General features: G+C 35.7%; 1 protein-coding gene across 3 annotated transcripts; it reads right to left on the minus strand.

The window, feature by feature from the left end:
* Positions 1-831: 831 nt before the first annotated feature.
* b4galnt3a (beta-1,4-N-acetyl-galactosaminyltransferase 3a) lies at positions 832-22,993 on the minus strand. Of its 3 annotated transcripts, XR_015483232.2 has the most exons (21): positions 22,746-22,993; positions 21,830-21,906; positions 21,636-21,671; positions 17,670-17,759; positions 17,491-17,581; positions 17,292-17,392; positions 13,531-13,598; positions 13,355-13,430; positions 13,202-13,268; positions 12,948-13,088; positions 12,754-12,860; positions 11,105-11,205; positions 10,935-10,996; positions 10,604-10,781; positions 5,409-5,632; positions 5,150-5,256; positions 4,489-4,642; positions 4,326-4,398; positions 4,047-4,200; positions 2,497-2,623; positions 832-1,178 (listed from the first exon to the last, which is right to left on the minus strand). XR_015483232.2 is itself a non-coding variant. In XM_087248295.2 (20 exons), the coding sequence occupies exons 1-20, from the start codon at positions 22,882-22,884 to the stop codon at positions 1,064-1,066; spliced, it is 2,181 nt and encodes a 726-aa protein (XP_087104421.1). In that variant the 5' UTR covers positions 22,885-22,989; the 3' UTR covers positions 920-1,063. The 3 variants fall into 3 exon arrangements, 2 of the variants coding, with proteins under 2 accessions (XP_087104421.1, XP_087104422.1); XM_087248295.2 differs by lacking the exon at positions 5,150-5,256 and having other exon boundaries at positions 920-1,178; positions 22,746-22,989; XM_087248296.2 differs by lacking the exons at positions 5,150-5,256; positions 17,292-17,392 and having other exon boundaries at positions 920-1,178; positions 22,746-22,940.
* Between the last annotated feature and the right edge of the window lie 478 nt (positions 22,994-23,471).

A 23,471-nucleotide genomic window follows, 5' to 3' on the forward strand; every position in this document is an offset into this window, starting at 1 on the left:
AAAATAACTAGTGAAAATAGTTGTTTTACAGTTAGTTTCCTTTGACTGCCCACTGTCGTTTTAAAGAATATAACAATGGTAAAGGCGTCAAGTACAAAAGCCTTGTGATAAAATTTTCTTGAGGTACGCGCACAGTCAGTGGAGTATAAATCAGCATTCAAGCACTTCATTCATGCACTAGTTGTGCAGATGCAATGTATGCCGCTCATGTAAAATTATTCTCACAACGAGTTTCTGTTTTTACATCCTTCTGACTGAGTTTATTCTTCAGAGGGGAATACTTTTAGTGCTGTGAACAGTTTGTAAAGCCTGGCTCATTGTGGTCAAAGTAGTTGATTAAATTAATAAAAGTGAAACTGACAGGAGGATTGTCATTTACAGAAAATTATTCAGCCTAATATAGGCTACTCTGAAACTGTGAATATTTCGCTGTAATTTTATTTATATTAATAATTTATTAAACAGGCCAGTTTGTGTTTTGGCACTGAAGCCTATAAACGGACCTTGCTTTGAACTTCACCTAAAATCTTGTAAATTTTGCTTATAACTGACCAACAAAAATACATTAAAATTAAGATTTTACTTAATTTTTTAGAAATTACTGTAGTCCATACGGTTAATCATTGACTAGTTGTTTTCTGCTTTGTGGTCCTCTTCAACTGGCTTTTGATACTACAACAGTCTCGCATGTGCTGACTCCAATGCTCTGTGTGTGAATCTAGAATAATTTTGATCAGGAATAAAGCGAAACTTAGATTTAAGGTTCACAGGCATAAATATGATCACATGACTGAGTGTGTGAATAATCATTCAATCATCCACAGCGAGTTTATCTTCATCTAATAGTATGTTTAATCACTAAGGAGCTATGGAGATTTTTAGTTTAAAAATGTCCCCAAAATAATTCACTACTATCTGAATGGGGCAACTTTTTTTTGCTTGTTTATAAATAGTTTTCCATAGTGCAAAAATTTTATTTTTTGTGGAAAGCAAAGTTTATATAGTTTTGGTCGCTCATAGTAGGTTGTTATGATATAGGAGAGGAAACAGAAACATCTAATCATTATTTTTCCTTTTTTTCTGAATTGCTGTTTACCCACATTCCACGTTTGGAGTGGAAATGATGGAAAAAGTTTTTCAGATGGAGTCGCTCTACCTCTAACCCATTCCCTAAGACTCTGAAAGAGAAAAATAGACAATTATGTAGATACAATAAAAATATACCATTCAAAGAGAAAATAAGATTTAAATGATCAAAAAGAATGATTTAAAACAGGTTTAACTGTTGTTTTCCCTGCACATGTCTTTTTGTGTACCAAGTTAATAGGGTCAGGTATATTTAGAACACAAATTAAAGCAATCTATCCAAGGATCACAATGAATCCCAAAAATATTAATACATAGTCATTCAAACTCTTTAAACTTTGCCTCTATTCAACCACAAAGTTTTAAAAATTTTGGCAGCAAGTTTTTAACATTTAAAATATATTTATATTTATCATAGTTTATTTTTCCTCATTATATCTATTCTCACATTTAATCCACTATGTTAGCATTGTTCTTATGCAAGCATACACTTCTTTTTACAAGTTTTTCTAAACAATCTGGTACACTAATTGATGATTTAAAGAGCCCCAAGAGTAAAATATTCAGCTTAAAGGCTTAAATCTGAAAGTGCGCCATGTTTAAAACTATTGATTCATCTATAAAAGTGTTGTTTCAGAGTGGTTTAAATGAATCGTTGGGGTAACGAATCTATAGCGTGTTGGCGTGATGTGTACCGACTTCTTTATGGATTTAAACACGTACACAAGCTTGCGATACTATGCATTTTATTGTTGCTATGGCCACCATCAGCTGTTCCTACACACGTGCGGCGGTCAAGTTTCAAAATAGTTCAGCTTTAGCTGCTGTGTGGATTAACACTAAATGTGTGTCATGGTTAAAATAAAGCAGTATGGTGGTGTTTAACTGCACTGTTTTAATGCCCTCCTGCATACGGCTCACACATATACTCTGTAGTCTGACTACTTCAAAATTGTTGATAAGCCATGGCGGGTGATTCTCTCTGTTCTGTGCTGAACGCAGTCGACCATTTGCAACAGACTTGCTCGTCGAACCAATTAGCATTAATAATTAGCAGATTAAAATTGTGCCAAGGAGGGTTTTGGGAACAAATGAATCGCTGAACAAATCCTATGAGGGTCATTGGGATAATTAGGTAAAAGAAATGCATATTATAAGACAATGAAAGTGTTTTTTGACCTTGCAGCGCATATCATCCTGTTGTTAGAGACCCCCAAAACCAAAATATCAGCTTTTTTATTGCATAATAGGGGCTCTTTAACAAGTTTACCCTCATTCTGTATTTGGCAATGCAGTTATTCAAGTTATTTCTACTCACTCTATACACAATAAAACAATATCATAAAATGACATGTGTGCACATTGAAACACTAGCATATTTTTTATTAATTTAAAAATAACAGGGTTTACCGGTCTAGTAACTCCCAGTCTTCACCTCCCCATTTGTCCTTGAATTCTACGGTGTTCATGCCACCAATTCGGTCCATGTCGGACTTGTAGATTCCCATCAGTCCATAACCAGCAATTTCCCAAAAACCTGTGGAATAGTGTAAATATTACAATTTAACCAAAACTAAACTGATAAACGTTTATGTCCCAGTAAATTGAAAAAGTAGACAGTTAATGGCCAGGTCATATCTAAGATAAAATACCTGAATCATGATACAATCACCTGGAAATTTACCAAATATTTAGTCTTGTTTTATTAACAATTAATCAAAGATATTTGGCTAAAAACAAGAAAATTGCTTTAAGTTTGTTCTTTTAATCACCCACTTAAAGCCCTCCAATTTTAGTTTTTAAGCACCCTTAGGATTTTGACAACAATGACCAAAATCACATTCAACCAAATTGTTCATATAATACATTTCCTTAAAAAGGCAGGTAAGCAAATATGTGCAAAAAGAGACCAGTGAGAATTAACAATTCAAATATCTTCATTGTCTGTGATTTTGCTTGATTCTGGTTTTTTCTCTGCTGTTCAAAGCCAAAATAAACAAAGTATATATCGCAAACCCATGTTTTTAAATATTTATTTAGTTTGGTCTCTTCTGCACTTAGTATTAATGTACATTTTCATGAATCTGACAACTCGAAACACAGGTATTTTTCGAAAGAGTCTTTTCACATAATGATGAAAAGTCCTGATCCCTTGCATGAAATTACTGGTTTTATTCCTAAACTTGTTTCTGCAATTCTGTACTTTTATTTTGTTATTATTGTAAAAGTTCAGTAAAAGGATTAAGGTAAAATAAATAAATACTTTTAAATGTATTTGCACACTAAAACGTTAAAACTGTAAAAACTATGTATTAAGAATTAATTATCTGAAGTAAATAATTCTGTACTTTTATTTTGCTGTTATTGTAAAAGTTGAATGAAAGGATTAAGTTAAATAAATAAATACTTTGAAATGTGTATGCACACTAAAATGGTAAAACTAAATAAATTATATATCAATATTTAATTATAAGTATTAAATAAAGGAAATAAAATAGTTTTACTTACATTTATCTTTTGGTAAAAAATAATTGGTAACTCTATAAAAGCTGCACGCTATGAATTATTTATTATGCATTAGCAAATAAGTTAAAAACATTAACTGTACATTAATAGACATTTGTAAGCAGTTTACAACTACAGCTGCAAATGCTGATTTCTTGACTTACAAGCACATACATAATGTGTTAAATTATTGTTTTTCATACTTTGAAAATAATTATATTTTCATTGCTTAAGTATGTATTGCATTATTTATAAAGTAGGTATTTAAGAGTTGTCGGAGGATTTTATGATCATTCAAAAGAGTGAAGGATTAAAACACTATTCAAATGAACATTTATGGATTTTATTTTTCTGGCAAATACTGTAGCAATAGTTACTCTCTTTGTTAATATATGCATTATTAAGATTAGTGTATTGTAGAACAAATAATGAACTGTAAAACTAAAAATCAATACCATTTGGGGTTCTTGGAGAAGCACCACAATCCAATCTCATCACAACAGGGGCATACACCATCTTTCCCTCAACGCAGTGTTTTCGAATACTGTTTATTATTGTCACTGGGTAGTAGAGATGCAGGTCACACAGAAACAAAATACTGTGCTCATCCTGAGGAGAAAAACAAAATGAAAACACACTTTATATAATACAGCTATTCAATGACCCAAAACCACTTCTATAAATAGAAAATATGAAACGTGATAATTTTTGAGCGTTAAAATGAGGTTACTTACTTCAACAAGGTCTATTCCAGCCTGAAGTCCACCTGATCTCTCAAAATTACCCCCCATCTTCTTCAGTTTGTAACTGTGTATTTAAGGTGTGCATGTCGACAACATTAGCCATATAACTTTTTGAAAAAAAAAAAAGTGCAAAAAAACAACAACTGTGTTTTACCTGGGTAATTTAGCCATTTCTAGTCGTTTCTCAATATTTATGTCAGAGCTGTTGTAATCTACAATTATTACATTAAAGTTTTTGTCCCCAGTTGCTTGGTATATTTTTTCCATTTCCCGAATAAACTGTATGATCCATCTGGCTTGATCTTTCACTGTTGGAAGGCAAATGAACATTACATTTATAATTTGTACACATGCATTAACAATAACTGATGATAAGCTTGAGCTGTCACATTCAGTTTATTAACAGTGCATTCACTTTGTACAGTTGGCAGGGCTTTTAAATTAAACATTAAAAGGTTGTATTATTACAAGATAAAAATATCAAAGATTTAGCTTAAAATACCCTACATTATTATTTTACCATGTTGTAAATCACCCATTTTTTGTGTCTAGAAGCAAAAAAACAAAGCAAAACAAAAAAAACTGCAGTTTTCCTTTTGTGTCTCTTTAGAGGGAAATAAACTGCTGCTCCCTATGTTTGCATAATGGGTATGGGCCTTGTGGTGCTCCAGTTATTAAGGCAAAAACAAAAATGAGAAAACTAGTTTGTTTTTAATTATAATTACTTTTTTTTAGCTGGGTTCACGTGAGGAATCAAGTATTTCATACAAAATTGCAAATAAATCAATGCGAACATGAGAACAGAGGCAGATTACCATTCTGCGGTGCAAACGACACAGAATATGTGATGCGTTTGCCGCGAACGTGTGGCATTTGCCTCCTCATGACTACTCTGTACCCGGAGATTTGTAAAATCTTCACCCTGGAAATAGTTTTCAGAAAGTTTCGGTTCCAGTCACAAGTCAAATAGTGCTGTTTTGAAAATACAATTTTTTTATGTGGACAGGGCCAAAGTTAAAATAAAGTTTTAAAATGCCGCACAGTTAAAAGACAAATACATATTGTTACTATTACCTGCAACAATTATGTGAACAGTAGCAGATGGATTCCAGTTGAAAGCTTTTGGACTGCAGAGAAGTGCTGGTTTTGACGAATTTTCATCTTGTGCATAAATGTAACGTGAAACAAGGACAGTTTGACCCTGTGGGTCCACAAGTTCCAGTTCCACCAGATAACGGCTGCCCAAGTCCTTGTCTTCACGCTTCACAACATTCACCACACGCAACAGGGAGTAGCCTCTGTGGAGATGAGAGAACATACGAAATACTATAATACCAAATACAAAATATATGTGGGACCACACATGTATTGTACTATCATGCTGCAACAGAAAAAAAGTGCTTATTCTGTCATTTAACTTGATTTAAATACATTTTAGAGATGATCTTTAACCAGCTTGTAAAGACCATACAGACCTACCATACACTTTATTAGTTTCCCGTTTAACTGCTAATTTACACAAACATTTGCTGCAAAATTCGGATGGTATGGTCAGAATTTGGCAGCAATACATCAGGCTTGATATTGTCTTCTTATGATGACTGTGCAGATCACAGGTAGGAGACATCAAACAATCAATGAGACTGCCAGGATTAAACAAGACTTTAACATGACAGAGAAGCTCAGATCAAACCTGACCAATGACAGTACCCCTGCCCAGAGGAGCGACCCTGGCACTTCCAGGGAAAAAAAACTTTCAAGAAGTCCTTGATCAATGAATGGTCCAAAATACCTCCAGCCGCAACCCAGCTCTTTCCTCAGGACCAAAGTCCTCCCAATTGACCAAATATTTAAACTGACTGATATCTTGACTGTAAACACAGGAGCATTCTCAGCAAGAACAGGGTGGGAGGAGGGGGATGGTTTGGAGGGTGTACGAATAATGGGCTTAATACATGAGACATGAAACATGGGATGCTTGTGTTGCATAGAATGGGGTAAACAAGTCGAATGGTCACAGTACAAAAATCTTGAAGATGGAAAAAGGACCTATGAATTTAGGTGCAAACTTACGAGACGGGGATTGCAGAGGGAGGTTGAAAGGTTGAGTAAGTAGAAAGCGGGACTTTCTGACAACAAACTTATCTGGAAGCTTTAAAACAATGAAGATTAGCATTGTCACATGTTCGTTCAAAGGTTTTAAGTAATGACTTGCATGCTTTCTGACAAGTGTGCCAACACCATTTAATGAAAGCTTGAATTGAGGCCACCAATGCTTCAGATTCCTGAGAGCAAAATATAGGTAGTTGGTATCCTACACAACAGTGAAATGGAGAAATTTAGACTTAAAGGTCTATTCTGTCCTGGCCCGTGCAGAGAACGTCCAAAGGGCATGTGGAGGATTTTTTAGGAAGAGCGGGGGCAGGGGCTGCTGCAGATCTGCAGAGTGGATGCGCGCATACTGATCAGCTGTGTTGTCGCGCGCATACTCAAGAGCGGTGTTGTCGCGCACCTACTGAAGGGCGGGACCGAAGGTGTGCCGCGTCGCGGGGGCACTTTTGATCATTTTGGAAGGGCACTTTCTATCAAAGACTAAAAAGGGCATGTGCACTGCACAGGTTGAGCCCTTTGTGTACACGTGCCTGATTCTGTCCATCCAAGATGCTTACACCATGACACAGAGTTGTAAGCAACCAGGGTGTGGAGTAAATGTCCCAGAATTTGGTTAACGCAATCGGCCTGCTTATTAGTCTGTGAGTGTAAACCAAATAACAGGCTGAAAACCAATCTGTCCACAGAAATCTTTCCAGAACTGAGACTCAAACAGGAGTGAAACAGGTAAACTCAAACAGCAGGATGACTGCACAGATCACAGGTGGGAGATGTCAAACATTAAATGACCAGGCAGGACTTGACAAGACTTAAACAAACTGGTAACAGTATGGCAAGAAGAACAACAGAATCTGTAATCACAATAACATGTAAGCAGGTGTTATTGTGGTGTGTAATGCAGCAGGTGTGTAATGTGCATGTGCCAGTACTGAACGTAAAAGCAAACAGTTGTAACAGAAAAAAGAACATGACAGAAATCAAACCTGACCCATGATACTAGCTCAATGCACATGAACCAGTAGGTTGGGGAATTCATTGTGTTGTACTGCAATACATTTTTTTTTTATTTCACAAGATTTTTTCAGGGCTTAACGTTAAGGATTTACTTGCCCTGCCATTTTTTTCTCTGATGCCAGTCAGTCTTTGCTGCTCTTTCCTTTAATAACAAACGACGGCCTTTTCCCACATTGCAGGGTAGGTTATTGTAACTATCATCAGAAAAATTATAGTAACAAACTCAGTTGTAAAATGAACTTTAACCCTTTATTCCCCATAGCCAAATCTCCATCTCTCAGTGATTATCATCCTCATGTCATGATCAGTATTGTGATCTCAGTTAGTGTTTGAATAGAAAGGCGGGTTCAGTTTTTACCCGATCTGGCACTTCACATTTGGTGATGTACTGTATTGACGTTAATGCGTCCAGGCAAAAAATCCAAACAAAGATCCAAAAAGATCCTTACCATCTTACTGCTAAAATTGAACTTCATTTGGTGGGATGTCAGGTGTTATTGTCAAGCTCTTGTTACGCATGTAAACATGGTTCACTGAAAAGGAGTGTGACACCTTGAGGATGCTGCTATGTGGCTGGTTCATGAATCAGCAGCTTGTGAAATAGCAGAAATTGGCAGAAATTGGCCATAGAAGGCCCTAGCTGAGAGCACTATGTCCATTGGTTCCTTAGTTTTAAGTACATGTGCATTTGAGAGGTGGATTAATGGATTTGGCCAGAATAGCAGTCTCAGAGTCATCAAAAACTTTAGGAGGATTAACTGGATCATCCAACAAAATTGCACTGGTGGAGATTGAAATGTTTTATCTCACAGAACCCAATGGACCACTCAAAAATTTTTTTCTTGGTGCAACCTTCAGCCTTTCATTTTAAATGATCTACATTTACATTTACGTTTAGTCATTTAGCAGACGCTTTTATCCAAAGCGACTTACAAATGAGGACAAGGAAGCAATTTACACAACTAAGAGCAACAATGAATAAGTACTAAAGGCAAGTTTCAGGTCTGTAAAGTCTAAGAAGGGAAGTGTTAGTAGTGTTTTTTTTTTTTTTTTTGTACAGTTAGTGTGATATTCAAATAGGCAATTGCAGATTAAGAAGTGAAGTGGAGACTAAATAGTTGAGTTTTTAGTCGTTTCTTGAAAATAGCGAGTGACTCTGCTGTTCTGATGCAGTTAGGGAGTTCATTCCACCAACTGGGCAGATTGAGCGTGAGCGTTCGCGAAAGTGATTTTTTCCCTCTTTGGGATGGAACCACGAGGCGATGTTCATTCACAGAACGCAAGTTTCTGGAGGGCACATAGATCTGCAGAAGTGAGTGCAGATAAGAAGGTGCTAGGCCAGAAGTCACTTTGTAGGCAAACATCAGAGTTTTGAATTTGATGCGAGCAGCAACTGGCAGCCAGTGCAAACGGACTAGCAGCGGAGTGACATGTGCTCGTTTAGGTTCATTGAAGACAACTCGTGCTGCTGCATTCTGGAGCAGTTGAAGAGGCTTGATAGAGTTAGCTGGAAGCCCAGCTAGTAGAGAGTTGCAGTAATCCAGTTTGGAGAGAACAAGAGCTTGAACAAGGAGTTGAGCTGCATGTTCAGATAAGAAGGGTCGGATCTTTCTGATGTTATAGAGTGCAAATCTGCACGATCGAGCAGTTCTAGAAATGTGGTCAGAGAAGTTTAGTTGGTCATCAATCGTTACTCCAAGGCTTTTCACCATTTTGGATGCAGTAATGGTTGCCCCATCCATCTGGATTGAAAAGTTATGGTGTAGAGTCGGGTTGGCAGAAACTACAAGCATTTCCGTTTTTGCGAGGTTCAGCTGAAGATGATGATCTTTCATCCAGTGTGAAATATCCAACAGGCAGGCTGAGATACGAGCTGGAACCGAGGGATCATCTGGATGAAAAGAGAGGTATAGCTGGGTATCATCAGCATAGCAGTGGTAGGAGAATCCATGTCTCTGGATGACTGGTCCTAGAGATGATGTGTAGATGGAGAAGAGAAGTGGCCCAAGAACAGAGCCTTGAGGTACCCCAGTGTTTAGATGCTGTAGGTTGGACACCTCTCCCCTCCAAGACACCCTGAATGACCTGTCAGAGAGGTAAGATCTGAACCATTGTATAACAGTGCCCGCAACGCCCAGTGACTCAAGCGTAGATAGCAGGATCTGGTGGTTGACAGTGTCAAAAGCAGCTGACAAGTCCAGCAAAATGAGGACTGATGATTTAGAGTCTGCTTTAGCCAGTCTGAGATCCTCCACGACCGAGAGCAGGGCAGTCTCAGTTGAGTGGCCTTTCTTAAAGCCGGATTGCTTGTTGTCCATGAGATTGTCCATGATTGTCCATGAGATTACACCACTGGCAAACATTGTCTTAGAGACTCACAGGTGCCCTAACACAGAATCCCAGCTTCGGAAGAAGCAACAGGGAAATGGATTAGATTTACATATGAAGACTATATTCCAGAAAAAGTGAGCAAAAACTTGTGGCTCTTATTTTGTAATTATGAATAAATCATACCTGGAAATCGTATTATTTTGATGTATTCCACTGTTATTTGTTTATTTATTATCAAATATGTCATTTTCACACAGTGTGGGGCTGTTATATATAATGATATATTTTTTTTCATTATTCAGGTACTGGAAGCACAACTATATCCTCAGTTCATTAGTAGAGACTCCAAGACCTGAAAAGGGTGTGTCAAGTAAAAGTGTGATACAAAGTAAAAGGTGTTAGCAGGCATCCAAAAAATGTAGTTGGCAACGACTGCTCTAGATGGTACTTTTACTTGAGTATGGCCTTTCAGTACTCTCTCTCACCACTGGTGGTTGCCAGACCAATGATTACAATCAACTTGTTTCTTTACCACTCACTCAGAAGATCCCAAAATTACTTTAAAAGATTGGTGACCACTGGTCTAAAGTTACATCTAAATTACAATCTCTTTATATAAACACAGAAAAACATAATGTACCATTATTAGTCAGTTTTGCTATATTTTTACAAAAAAATGGTAAGACAGGGTAGAGTCCATAGTTTTCTCAAAAACAGGCGTATGTAAAGAATATAATATTTAATATTAAAATATTTAATCCGATTCAACTTTTAAGAAAAAAGAGCTGAAAAAGAAGCTTAAACAATCTTACTGTGTGTCTTCTCTTGAATGCAGTGCTTTAAGAAAGGCTGTAACAATGGGCAGTGCTTGGCTTTGGGACATCACAATGTTTCCAGAGGTTCTGCAGGAATTTGCCACTATGGTAGTTTGCTTGGAAGCAGCATTGAGGGGATTCACATCATAGACGCGGTGCCAGAAAGGACCTTCACCTAGTTTGGGTTTGTAGAATATTTCAGAGCTACAAACAAACAAACAAACAAACAAACAAACAAACAAACAAACAAACAAACAAACAAACAAACAAACAAACAAACAAACAAACATTTAAAAAAAAACAATTAATGTTACAATTATTGTTTTACCTTTATATGTATTTTGTACATCAGGGTCTTCAACCTCAGTCAGATAACCCTCAAGTCCTTTACTAAAATGGTAAAAAAAAATGTTTTGCAATTAACAAAATTAGTTTAAATTATGTGAAAAAGTGAAACTTGTGCATTTGATATTTTACAGCAAATTACTGCATTCATACTCTGCCAGAAATGACGGATCTTGTCTGTAGAAGCACATTCCATCATTTTGATCATTAGTTTGCCGTGTGTAGTCATTTGGATAGACTGAAGAAAACTGAACCTACAAGAAAAAGAATGATGTATAGTATGTATAATATTTAGCAATTTTATTGCAACTAAGTAATTTGATATTTTGGTGACACTTTACAGTTCATTAATCTAAGTCAAAGATCATTTTCAATTATTATTATTATTATTGTTAAATAATGTTAGTTCATAATGTATTACCTGATGTTTAATTGTAAAATGTTTGAAGTGTGTTTATAAATTACTTGTATAGTGCACATAGGCATTAAAAAACTATATATCAATAAAATATTATTTACAAGTTGTTACCCTGTTTTACTGTAACTTATTAAATTAAACTAAACATATTTAAACAAAAGCTTGCTGTTTTAATTTAGTTTAACAGAAGTTACATTATTTGCAAAGAACATTTTGAACTTAAAAATTAAAGGTAGTCTTTTAAAGATATTATTAATGTTAGGAAATATTATGTGTTTATACATTTTTGTTGCTTCAATTCAATTTGTATTTTTTTTTCTCAGTAAGCAGAACATTTTTTGGTTAAAGGATATTTTTTGGAAAGTGTTATCGAAATTTGCCGTTATATTCAACAACTCAATTAAATACAAACTAGATGTGTTCCAGATGTGTGTGATTTTTTCCAGTCCTGTTCCCACCTTCTCTTGCTGGGCTTTATTCTGCTCCCAACCTCTCCCACTATTTATTCACTCTTTATTCACCCGCTTCCCAACCCGATTGCTCCTGTTAAATTTAAATCTTGTTTTTTTTACAATTAAATTTACAACACATTTAAATCCACTACTGAAAGAGAGGGCTAACAATAAAATAGGTTTTTAGAAAAACTATTTGTAATTTTTATTTGTCAACAATATGGTTTAATATCCTTTCTCTGTCACCTCAAAAAGAAAACTTACAATAAGAAAAACATTAATACGACAAAATTTAAGGTTTAAAATCATTCAAGGATGCACATGCACACTTTGCTTTCTCATATATATTCTGCTACTTTACTCATTGACAACCTGACTGTTCTGTCTGAGCACTATTATGCATATGCTGTAAGCACAGCCCTACAAGTAAACCGCATGAAGCAGAAGGCCCTGGTTTATCCGTGCTGTGTGCTTATACAGTAATGACACGCCTCCTCTGGTGTGAAGCTAACTTAAGTAAAAATCCAATTTCAAGCACAGTTATGCTTTCCAAGCGCAATAGCCACCAATCAAATAATAGACTATAATGTTCCCAAGAACCTTTCAGGAAAGCAAGGTTCTCGGTAACATGATAGTCTATTGTTTGATTGGTGGCTATTGCGCTTTATTTGGAAAATTAATGCCATGTCATAAGAAACTTTGTCGGGCCCTGCGGGAATGCAGACCTCTCAAATGAGGGTTAATATGATTTATTCTGCTATTTACCAATTGTTAACATTAGCATGCCATCATTACCTTTCATGTTAGCATGCTAAGATTAGCGATTTCTATGTGGTTAAATAAATCATTGTTTGCTAAGCAGTTTGCTACCAAATACTCAGCAAAAATTATTGTAAAGGGTTTAAGTGCAGAGAATAAAATGCTTAACTCACTAAATATACACCTTGATATCTACCAATGTGTTCTTTGAGTACATAGCTTGGTTTGTAATCACATTCAGGAAACAAGTCCTTCAGGAATGATTCTTCTAGCATTTTGTCTGGTTAAATAGAAAGAGAACAAATACAATTAAGTTGAGGCAAATGTATACTTAAAAAAATCTATTAAAAATGAAGATAATGCTCACATTTGTAGATGTGATCTCTTGGGTCTTCTCTGATTATTTCTCTTTGATGAAGTGACAAGGGATTTGGCTCAAGAAACCTATCATAGCTTGCTTTCGTTTGAGGTACATGCTCAATATCTCCCATTAGTAGAGAAGATTCATCTGACAAAAACAAAATATATTATTAATTCAATAGCAATGCAATAGCATGAACAATTGAATACCATGACCACACTCATTGAGCTCAAACTTTAAACTTCAAACTTTAAACATACCTTTATATAATGATAAATACTCTGAGGTTATCACAGAAAAAGTGCTATTGCCTTGGTTTAAACTCCACTGCAGAAGAAAAACAGAATCTGGGATAAACAAAATATACCATGTCAAGCTTTGCTGTCTTTAAAACACATAAATACAGTGCATACCGCTATTTCCAGATGATCCATTCCTGTATTCTGTTTTAAAAGAACTTCAAAAAAATATTTCCTGTCCTTCACTAACCTATGAAACAGAAAGAAACTTTAAATTATGTCATGTGTGAGGTTCTACAGTGTTTTGAATGAGAGCACGTTTTTGAGAGAAAAACTAAAATTTCCCTTACAAAACAGGTTTGGATATTTGGGTTGCAAATTTCCAATACTCGCCAGGAGCAGTCCATTCATTTCCTGTCTGAATCAGAACACAAGTATGCCACATAAATAATCAGTTGAAGCAAATATTTAAGTTTCATTGTTTGCTTTAAAAAACTTCTAAAGAGTACTAAATGTTTATATACAGTGTTCGAAAATGTAAACAAAATGTTATAGAAAATTGTATTATATTTAAAAATAAATATTTTTAAATAGTTTTTATTATCATATTTCAAATAGAATGGAAACATTACATATTCAATTCTAAATCGAAGTATTAAAATATTTTAGGAATTCTGTGTATTTTTACAGGAGGCATATAAAATAAATTTTAAGCTGTTAAAAGTTTCAATATACTCATAATACCAACAAACTAAAGGTTTAGATTTTAATAATTTCGTTGAAAACTATGTTGCATCATGTAAAAAAAAAAAAAAACTTCTACCCCCCAGAAACAGGTATTTTAGCCATAACAAACAAACTATGCCCCATTATTCCTGTGAATTTTGGGTTTTACTGCAGAAACTGCTCTTTTAATGTCAGTTTTCAGTTGGGTTGAGTTCAGCGGACTGAACTGTTTATATAAAGTCCTTTTTACCTAACACCAAGATGTTGTTCATGTACTTATGTTAATTGGTGGTTGGCCTTTAGGCCTAATTATCATAGTTGGTCTAGTTCAAAATTCATCTGCTAGAGTACTTTCTAAAATATATTAAAAAATGATCTTATTAGTCTGATTCTGTTAGCATTGCACTGGCTCCCTATTGAACATTGATTACTTTCGTAAGTCTTATGGTGGCACGGCAGCTCACTGGCTAGCACTGTCGCCTTACAGCAAGAAGGTCACTGGTTTTAGTCCTGGCTGGGCCAGTTGTCATTTCTGTGTGGAGTTTGCATGTTCTTCCCGTGTTTGCATGGGTTTCCTCAAGGTGCTCCAGGTGCTTATACCAAGGTTTACATAATCAAAACAAATGGTTGTTTTGGCCATTGTTTAGTCAAGAACACAAGACTAATTCCTGCAAAGACCCCAGTGACATAAATCTCTGTAGATCCCTACGGCTAATTTGAACAACCTTCTGGTAACCTGTACAAAAGGGGATAATCATTTATCTGTCTTCAGGCATCTTAGACTGTAGCTCTGCCGTTTGTTTGGCCAGAGGAGAATTGGTCAACCTAGAACCGGGTTTCTTCCAGGATTTGTTCCCAACTTCTGTCATTTGGTGGACTTTTGGTTCCTTGCCTCTGGTATGGTTAATTCAGGTCTTGAACTCGCTCTTCAGCCCTTTATCCTTTAACATTGACATTTGTACTAAGTTTAACTGAATTAAACTGAACCAAACTTCAACAGTGACTAATTCTATGTATTACATTGAACTTGGAAACATTTGACATACTATCAATAAACATCAGACTTTATTTTCACTAGTCCATGTTTCTCTTTGAGCCAGGAAATGCATTCCTGGCAAGTTTTAACCAATTTGGCTTATTCTGTTTTTTTTTTTTTACTTTCTTATTAGCATTGCTGTAATGATCTGGTTTGAGATGCCAACTGCATTTGCGGAGTAATGGTGCAGAATCTAATTGCCTCCTAGTGGCCTGAAGGACATAAAAGTGGGTGAGACCTTACAAGTGGTGTTTTGTTGGGGCTTCTTGTCAAATATCTTCCAGCTGTTACAGTATGTACAGTTCCTCCATTCCCATTCCTCCTTGTTTTTATTCATGTTTTAGTTATTGTTGCCACTTTATGGCATTTTAGATACTTTTAAATGAGCATCCTATACTTTATTGCACATCTTTATATATTTTTCCTTCACAAATCAACTTTTTACATCAATTATGTTGGTCTTTTGAAATGTATGGAATGACCCATTTCATGTTAAAATTTTAAAATAAATATAAATAATAAAAATCTAATACATTGATTCAGTTAAATTCATCTTTATTACTATAGTGCTTGTACAATATAGATTGTGTCAAAGCAGCTTGGCTTAACATAGAAGATTATAGTAAATTATAATCAGTGGCAGTCCAGTTTTCAGAGTTTAAGTTCAGTTTAGTTCATTTCAGTGTGTTTTAATTTTCACTGCTGAGAGTTCAAACACTGAAGAGCAAATCCATCGATGCACAGCTCCACAAGTCCCTAACCATACATGTCAGTGGCGACAATGGCTAGGAACAAACTTCACCAATTTGCATGATGACCTTCCTCTTTAATAAAAGGACCCTTAACGACCCTGGTTCTTTTTCACAGAATAAACTAATTCTCTAATACTCTACACACTCCTAATATTTTGAACACATGCCTATTAATGGATTAGCCAATAACATGTAAATAAAACAAATGAACTGCACACATGGCACAACAGGTGGATTTGTTGTTTTTCTATGGCATTACTATATTTACAAGTAAATGATTTGCAATGCAAAAAAAATTACTGTTGCTAATAACATTGGAAGCCTTTATTGCTATTTAACCATTTTTAACTGCATATAAGAAAGATTGAAGAAGACAACCATTTGGTATTTCTATATAATTTATAATTTTCAAGTTTAAAATGTATTTTAGTTATTTTTAATTTTGTCATAATTGTATGTATTTTGTAAGGAATTAATGAAAATGAATCAAATTTAATTTCATAATTAAGAATTATGTATCTCTTAGTATTTGTCATGCCTTTTTATTTTTTTAGCTCATTATTTAATTTGCCACAATATAGTAGTTGGATTTAGGTATTGAGTTTTTTTACCTTCACTTTTTATAATAATAATAATAATAATAATAATAATAATAATAATAATAATAGTTCCTTACATTTCTAAAGCACTTTTCTGGACTCTCAAATTACTTTACACATTGGGGGATGTCCTGATCCACCATCAGTGTGCAGTATCAAACCTGGATGATGCAACACCAGACTGCACACCACACACCAGCTGGTGAAGAGGAGACCTTGGATGGTTAGGAGGCCATGATGGATAGAGGCCAGTGGACAAATTTAGCTAGGATGCCATGGTTAAACCTCTATTCTTTTTCGAGGAGTTTTAATGATGTCAGGACCTCGGTTTAACTTCTCATCCGTTAAGATCCGCTCACCCAGTCAGTGAGCAGTTTAGAGTACCCATCACTTTACTGGGGCATTAGGACCCATACAGACCACAGGTTGGGCGCCCCCTGCTGGTCTCACTAACACCACTTCTGGCAGCAACCTAGCTTTCCCATGTGGTCTCCCATTCAAGTACTGATCAGGCACAGTCCTGCTTAGCTTCAGTGGGCAACCACGTGAGAGTTGCAGAGAGCTAGCTGCTGCCGGATTTTACATGTTCCTTGCCACTGTAACCTTTGGCTTGCTTGTTTCAGCACTTGTGGAGCTGTGCATCGATGGATATAAAGATGAATTTAGTTGAATTGGGTAAGATTAGGAATGTAAAGTAAGGTCATAATTTATAAGTGCTAATAAACAATTCATATTTTAAGGTAATAAGCTAGTAGTAAATGCTGTGAATCGTTACGTAAACTAAAGTGTTAAGAATTATTTTTTATCTAATAATTGACATTATGTCCTAATTTAGGTGTTTTTGGCGAAAATCGTGTGTTTTAATCATTATAAATAATTCAAATTTAACAAACCATAATTTTTTCCAATGTGGTTGCAAATTGCAACATTTATTCATGCATTTTTCATTGTAAACAAACTGTTGAATCCCTAGCAAACAAATTGACAGCAGACATTACCTCACCAACATAAGCAAGGAGTTGAAGTTTTTTTGGACTTTTGTTTAAACTGAGCCAGAACTCTGAGTTATCATCAGAGGCAACAGCAAAAATATATTCATCTGGTAATAAAACAACATCAATGGATTTGTTAATTCAATAATAATATATTATTAAACTCAGCATACAATAAAACTTTTTTTCGTCAATCTGGACCTACTGGTTTCTGCAGGATGAAGGAAGCCAAAGATTCTCAACCCATAACTGTTTCCTTGAGGTGACACAGCAAGTCTGCTCACTGAAGTTCGCACCTTTAAAGGGAAACATTACATTATAATGCATGATGTACTGAGAATGATTTTTCTTAAGAATTTACAATTTATTGTGTATAGAACTAACATTGGGGAACAAAGGATAGAGAAGGTTGTTCCTTAGTTGGTCAAGAGATCCACCACAACAATCTTCAAAAACATGCATGTTCACCCGACCCTGAAATGAAGATAATTAAAAATCAGTTTGATGTTATAAATAATTTTTTCTTGTCTTTTTCTCCAATGATCTTTAAATTCTTCACATATTATTTCTGCCACAGTCATGACAAATATAAGTTTTTGTTGTGAATCTTTAGTTAACATGAGTAACATTTAACATATAAATAAAAAGCATTTAATTAATCAATCAACAATTTGATATCATGTTTTTAGCATGTCACTTAAAATTAAAATTATGTTAATAATTACTCAACCTCATGTTGTTCCAAAGCCCCGATACCCTCATTTATCTTCAATACACAAATTTAGAAATTTTGAGTGAAATCTAAGAGCCCTCTCATCTTCCTAAGGTTCAAAAAGGTACCAAAAAACATTCTCAAAACCAACCATATGCAATCAGTGGTTCAAACGGAATAGTGTGAAGCTATGAGAATACTTTTGTTTGCACATAAAACAAAAATATTGGGTTTATTCAACAGTTTCTTTTCTTAATTGCCAGTATATTGCATGCATCCGCAAGCACTGTGCAGTGATATATACCCCAGGATGTCTGTGCATAAATCCTTCTGTTTTAATGAAAGATCAGGGGCATTCTAGATAATATAACATAGGCGTTGCACACTCTATACTGGCACTGAAGAGAAGAAAAATTTTGCTCAAAGCTTAACAATGTTCCCATTGAATCTCTGTAGACATTGTTTGTTTAAAGGATTGTTTTGGCACTTTTATGGACTTGTTTTTCAACTTGTCGGAGAACCTCTATGGAGAATAAGGGAGCTCTCAGCTCTCAGAACTAAAATATTGTCATTTGTATTTGGATGATGAATGAAGGACTTGTAGGGTTCAACATGAGGGTGAGAAATTAATAACTTAATTTTCATTTTTGGATGAACCAACACTTCAGTTGTTTTTAGAATTAATAAGATTTAATATTACTAATACTAATGATATATTAATAATAACATTTAAAATTTGTATATAAACATTCCCTCTGAAGCCTCTTATTCAGGGATCACCAAAGTTGTTCCTAGAGGGCCAGTGTCCTGCAGATTTTAGCTCTAACCCAAATCAAACACACCTAAACAAGCTAATGAAGATTTTACTAGATATACTTGAAACAAGTATAGGAGCTAAACCCTGCAAGGACACCGACCCACCAGGACCGAGATTGAAAAACTGTGATATATTACTTCTTGCTAACAATGGGTTGTTCTTTAATCAGTTTTCAATTATAAACAAATGTTTGAAATGACCCATGAACAGGTTGTCAGGAAGATTTTCTTTATTTTTGTTCTGTAGGGAAATTTCATCAAGTTTCAAGTTTTTCTGTTCATTTTTCACATGACAGCCATATTTAAAACTTTTTTATTTTAGTAAGTAATTTGACAGTGACTATTGAAAAAATCATACATATTAGTATTAGACATTCGTGGGAATTAGTCACTTGCACTAGATCTGGGATTGCAAAGCAGGGTGAATCCGTCTTCAGCTATTACGCTCCTTGCTTCTGGAATCAGCTTCCAGAAATTATCAAATGTACTCCAACATTAGGTACATTCAAATCAACACAGAAAACACATCTGTTTAGATGTGCCTTTACTGAATGAGCACTGTGCTACATCGAACAGATCACACTATTTTGTCTTTCCTTTCTTTTCAATCTTTTAGAACCTGTTTTAACATATTTTAATCTGTTTTTAATCACTCTTATTATTTCTCATTATTTGTTTTTATTTTCTTAAAGTTGTCTCATTTATTCCTGTTTAGATAAAGCACTTTGGATTGCCACTGTGTATGAAATGTGCTATATAAATAATCTTGCCTCGCCTTGCTTTGAGTCTTTCCCGCTATCTGACCTGGTGACTCAACTGTAACTTTTTAAACTTGCTGCATATGTCGGGCCATGGACATTGCACTGTTTTAAAGACACATTTCACTGTCATTCTTTCTACTGGTCTTATGAGCCTGCTGATAGATACCTTTAGCCATTGCACTCAACTGCTCTTTTACACTCGACTGCTCTTTCGGTGTCGCTGAACAGGCCAGCTTGGGGTATGGGTGCATTAAGAAAGTGAATTTTGTCACAATCATGCATATCAGCCAGGTTTAGCCAGAGGTGACGTTCCTGGACCACTAGTGGGGCCATCGTCCTTCCCAGGGCACGTGCAGCTGACCTTGTGGTATGCAGAGCATAGTCGGATGCGGTGCAGAGCTCATGCATCAGGCCTGGTTTGGAATCACTCTTGTGCAGCTGGGTCAATGCTTGCACCTGGTAGCGCTGATGCTTGGCCATTGCGTTCAGGGCAGAAGCAGCATGGCCCTTAGCAGTGTAGGCTCTGGCCACGAGGGATGCAGACAGCTTACATGCCTTGCACGGAAAACAAGGCTGACTGCGCCAAGAAGAGGCACAAATTGGGCATAGAGGCACAGGACATAGATTGATCTCAAAGGCATGCTCAACCTCTGGAATTGTCTCATATCCCATTGTTGCTTCAATGTCAAGGGTGGTAAGAGTGGAAGTGCACGCAAATCGGGCAGAGAGTGCCCTCCAAGCTCACTGTGCACTTTCGGGAAGAAGGGAACAGGAGGCTTAGAAGCACTCCATGTAGCACCCATCTAGTCAATCCGGCCGTGGGGCTGGAGGGTGAACTATTTTTACACCCACATCCAAAGCAGTCCGGGAAAGCACAGCCATCATATCTGCCTCTAGATCCAACACCTCCAAGGTGGCGAGCAGGTCCAGATCCTCATAAGAAAATGACAGCCTACCCTCCAATGCAGCAATGGACATCTAGTCCTTGGTGTCCTCGAGTGAGAGAGCGACCATATGGTATGATGGAGCGCTTCTCTCACTCAAAGCTTGGATGGAGCATGCTGAGGAGTGGGAAGTCCGCGAACCAGAGGGCGGCGAATTGACCCCCACTGTACCCCTCAGATCTGCTCGAGTGCCAACCGACTTGCGGGGGACAACATGGGTGGTTTGCAATTTTGCAAGAGCGAGCCATGATCTTAGCTGCACAACAGACATGCCATCACAGTGATGGCATGCACTGCTCCCGAGCACCGCATTAACATGCTCGACCCCCAGACATGCAACTTAGTGCTCGTGCCCATGATCTATGGACAGGGAACCACCACATCCAGAAATTCACGGTCGAAATGACATCCTTAAAAAGATGCGTTGCACGACCGTGTTGCTCTTTTTATAAACTTGCTCTGATACAAACCGCTCTAGGAGAACTGGGCCAGAGAATACCCAAAGACAGGAGAATGGACCCAGCTCCACTGTGTTGTCACACTCTCTGAGACCGGCAGAAAACAGCCTGTAGATCGCTGGTAGCTTCTCTCATTCACTTTCTCTCTTGAAGGAAGTTGGAGATGAAAGCACCAAAGACTCTCTGTACCGTAAGGCATCTTTATACACAGCTGATTGTGATTGCTGCCAACTGCGTATGCTGACGCCGCCAACTCATTGGCATTTCATTGGCCCGTTTTATTACTCCTTCAAATGATTGGCTTTCTGGCAAAATCCCCATAGTGGAAGTTTTTCACGTAGTATTGGAGTTCCCCTCCTGCTGGGGAACTCAAGTGATTGGCATCGTTGATGGTAAAAGAGTCTGGCATTACTGTGACATTGTAAATTACAATAGAGAAGCTTTAACAACCCTAGAACCTATAATAAAGTTTAATAGTGAAATATAAATTTATTGGTAGTGAAATGTAAGTTTTAACTACGAAAAGGTTGACAATATATATATTTTTTTCATATAATTTGTTATACAAGTACAGTATGTGTCCAAACTTCTCTTTATATTAATGAAAGATTAAGAATAATCTCTCAAATTTAAGACATAAGTGAATTTTATATACAAACCTGATATGTTTTGTCTGCCAGTTCATCATCTTCATCCTTTTTTATAGGAAAGCCACAGAAAGAAGAAATTACTTATTTATTTTATCAATGGGACAATTGTTTTTTCTTGTTCTTTTTTTTTTTTACACAGATATTTTGTTTAGGTGTTGTACATGAATTGTAAAGTTGACAAACCTACAATTTAATGATGTTACCTCTGTCTCCTGTGTCTCATTGTCTGCAGCTGATTCTCTCTTCCTTATATCTTTGCTTAAATCCGTTGTTACTGGCACTTGACAAGGAAACGTATACAAAGCAGAAGTATACAAATACATAAACATTTGAATGGTCATTGCAGTTCCCCATTTAAGGTTTAAGCAATAAAAACAAGTAAATGGATGGAAGGGTTTGGCTTTTAAATTTGATTTGTTTTAATTTTGCATGCACTTCTAAATTACCATACAAATTTTAACTAAATAATTTATACAGATGAATAATGTTGATGATGGTACATTTAAATACTTTTGACTCACCCAAGAGTAATACATTTTCCTCATCAAAAGCTGTTCTTAATCTTATCTTATTTTTTGTTTTACTTTTTAACCTCAAAGGACACTTGCACAATATTTTTATCAGTTTGTACTAAACTCCTAGTTCATAAACGATTTGGTAGAGCAAAAAGAAAATAAAATCCAAATATTTAAGCTCAGATATTGAAGTTAATAAAAAAATGTTTTCTAATCTTCCAGTTGTTTTATCATTTGTGTGATATATTCACAGAGACTGCTATTCTTAACCTTTCTGTTTAAAAAAAAAAAAAACTTTTTTATTAATACTATTATTATTGTTATTTTTGCCCATGTAATATCTATAATTTACTTCGTGAGTTATAAGAATAAAATATGGCATATATACCTATAATATCTTACATCATTGTATTATGTCTCATATAAAATTTTAGACATTTTTAGACACATTAACACATTGAACAAATTCCTCGTTTCTTGCTTGCAATAATCTGGCATCCTGAACTGAATGATGTAATTTCATTCCACATCACAACGACTTTTTAAAACGTGAAGAAACATGAAACAGCGATTAACATCAGCTATAAAGAGAAATGTAACTTACCAGCAGGTAATATTTTGTCTCTGGAGTACACATAATATGATCCCAAATATATGAATATATAAAAAAGTATGCATATGATAAGCAAATAAAAAAAGTAAACCATCAACCTGCGCTGGTTTAATGTTCTCAATGCCAACATTTTGCTGGACACTGAGGAACAAAATGATGTACAGAAGGCATGTCGTGTTTTACACCGCTTCTACGGAAAACCGGATAAACGAGATAGGAGTTTGTATGACAAAGATTAGTTGAATGTCCTGTTGGACGTACTACTATATTCAAAATAAACATGTAAATTTCTGCCGAGACCTGTGTCTGCGTAGGTAGAAATACTATGTTGATAAAACCAGGGTAAAATAAACGTAAAAGGTCAAAATGTTTTATAAATGCTGAATGATTTAGGGTGAGGATCACATGATTATGTTGAGCTCTTCTGAATTTTAAGTATTCCCATTGTTCCAATTTTTACAAGCTTGTTGCTGAATCCACAGTCGAGTGATCCTCCTTGTATAGACTGCAGTAATCTCATTATAACCCACAGTAGACTTTACACATAGCACTACAGTAAAATCCTTTAAAAGGTGTCTCACACACACACTCTCTCTCTCTCTCTTTCTCTCTGTATATATATATATATATATATATATATATATATATATATATATATATATATATATATATATATATATATATATATATATACGGGCTTGACATTAACTTTTCTGA

Source organism: Danio rerio, chromosome 4 (assembly GCF_052040795.2).
Source record: "Danio rerio strain M-AB ecotype USA chromosome 4, GRCz13ab, whole genome shotgun sequence".
Classification (NCBI taxonomy): Eukaryota; Metazoa; Chordata; class Actinopteri; order Cypriniformes; family Danionidae; genus Danio; species Danio rerio.

What these genes read in the sequence shown, in the direction of transcription:
- b4galnt3a (XM_087248295.2), bottom strand. Translation starts at nt 22,884, where the DNA reads ATGTTGGCATTGAGAACATTAAACCAGCGCAGGTTGATGGTTTACTTT. An exon ending in CAAATATCCAAACCTGTTTT is followed by an intron (nt 13,431 to 13,530) that starts GTAAGGGAAATT and finishes TCTGTTTCATAG; the next exon opens with GTTAGTGAAGGACAGGAAAT. An exon ending in GTATTTATCATTATATAAAG is followed by an intron (nt 13,089 to 13,201) that starts GTATGTTTAAAG and finishes TGTTTTTGTCAG; the next exon opens with ATGAATCTTCTCTACTAATG.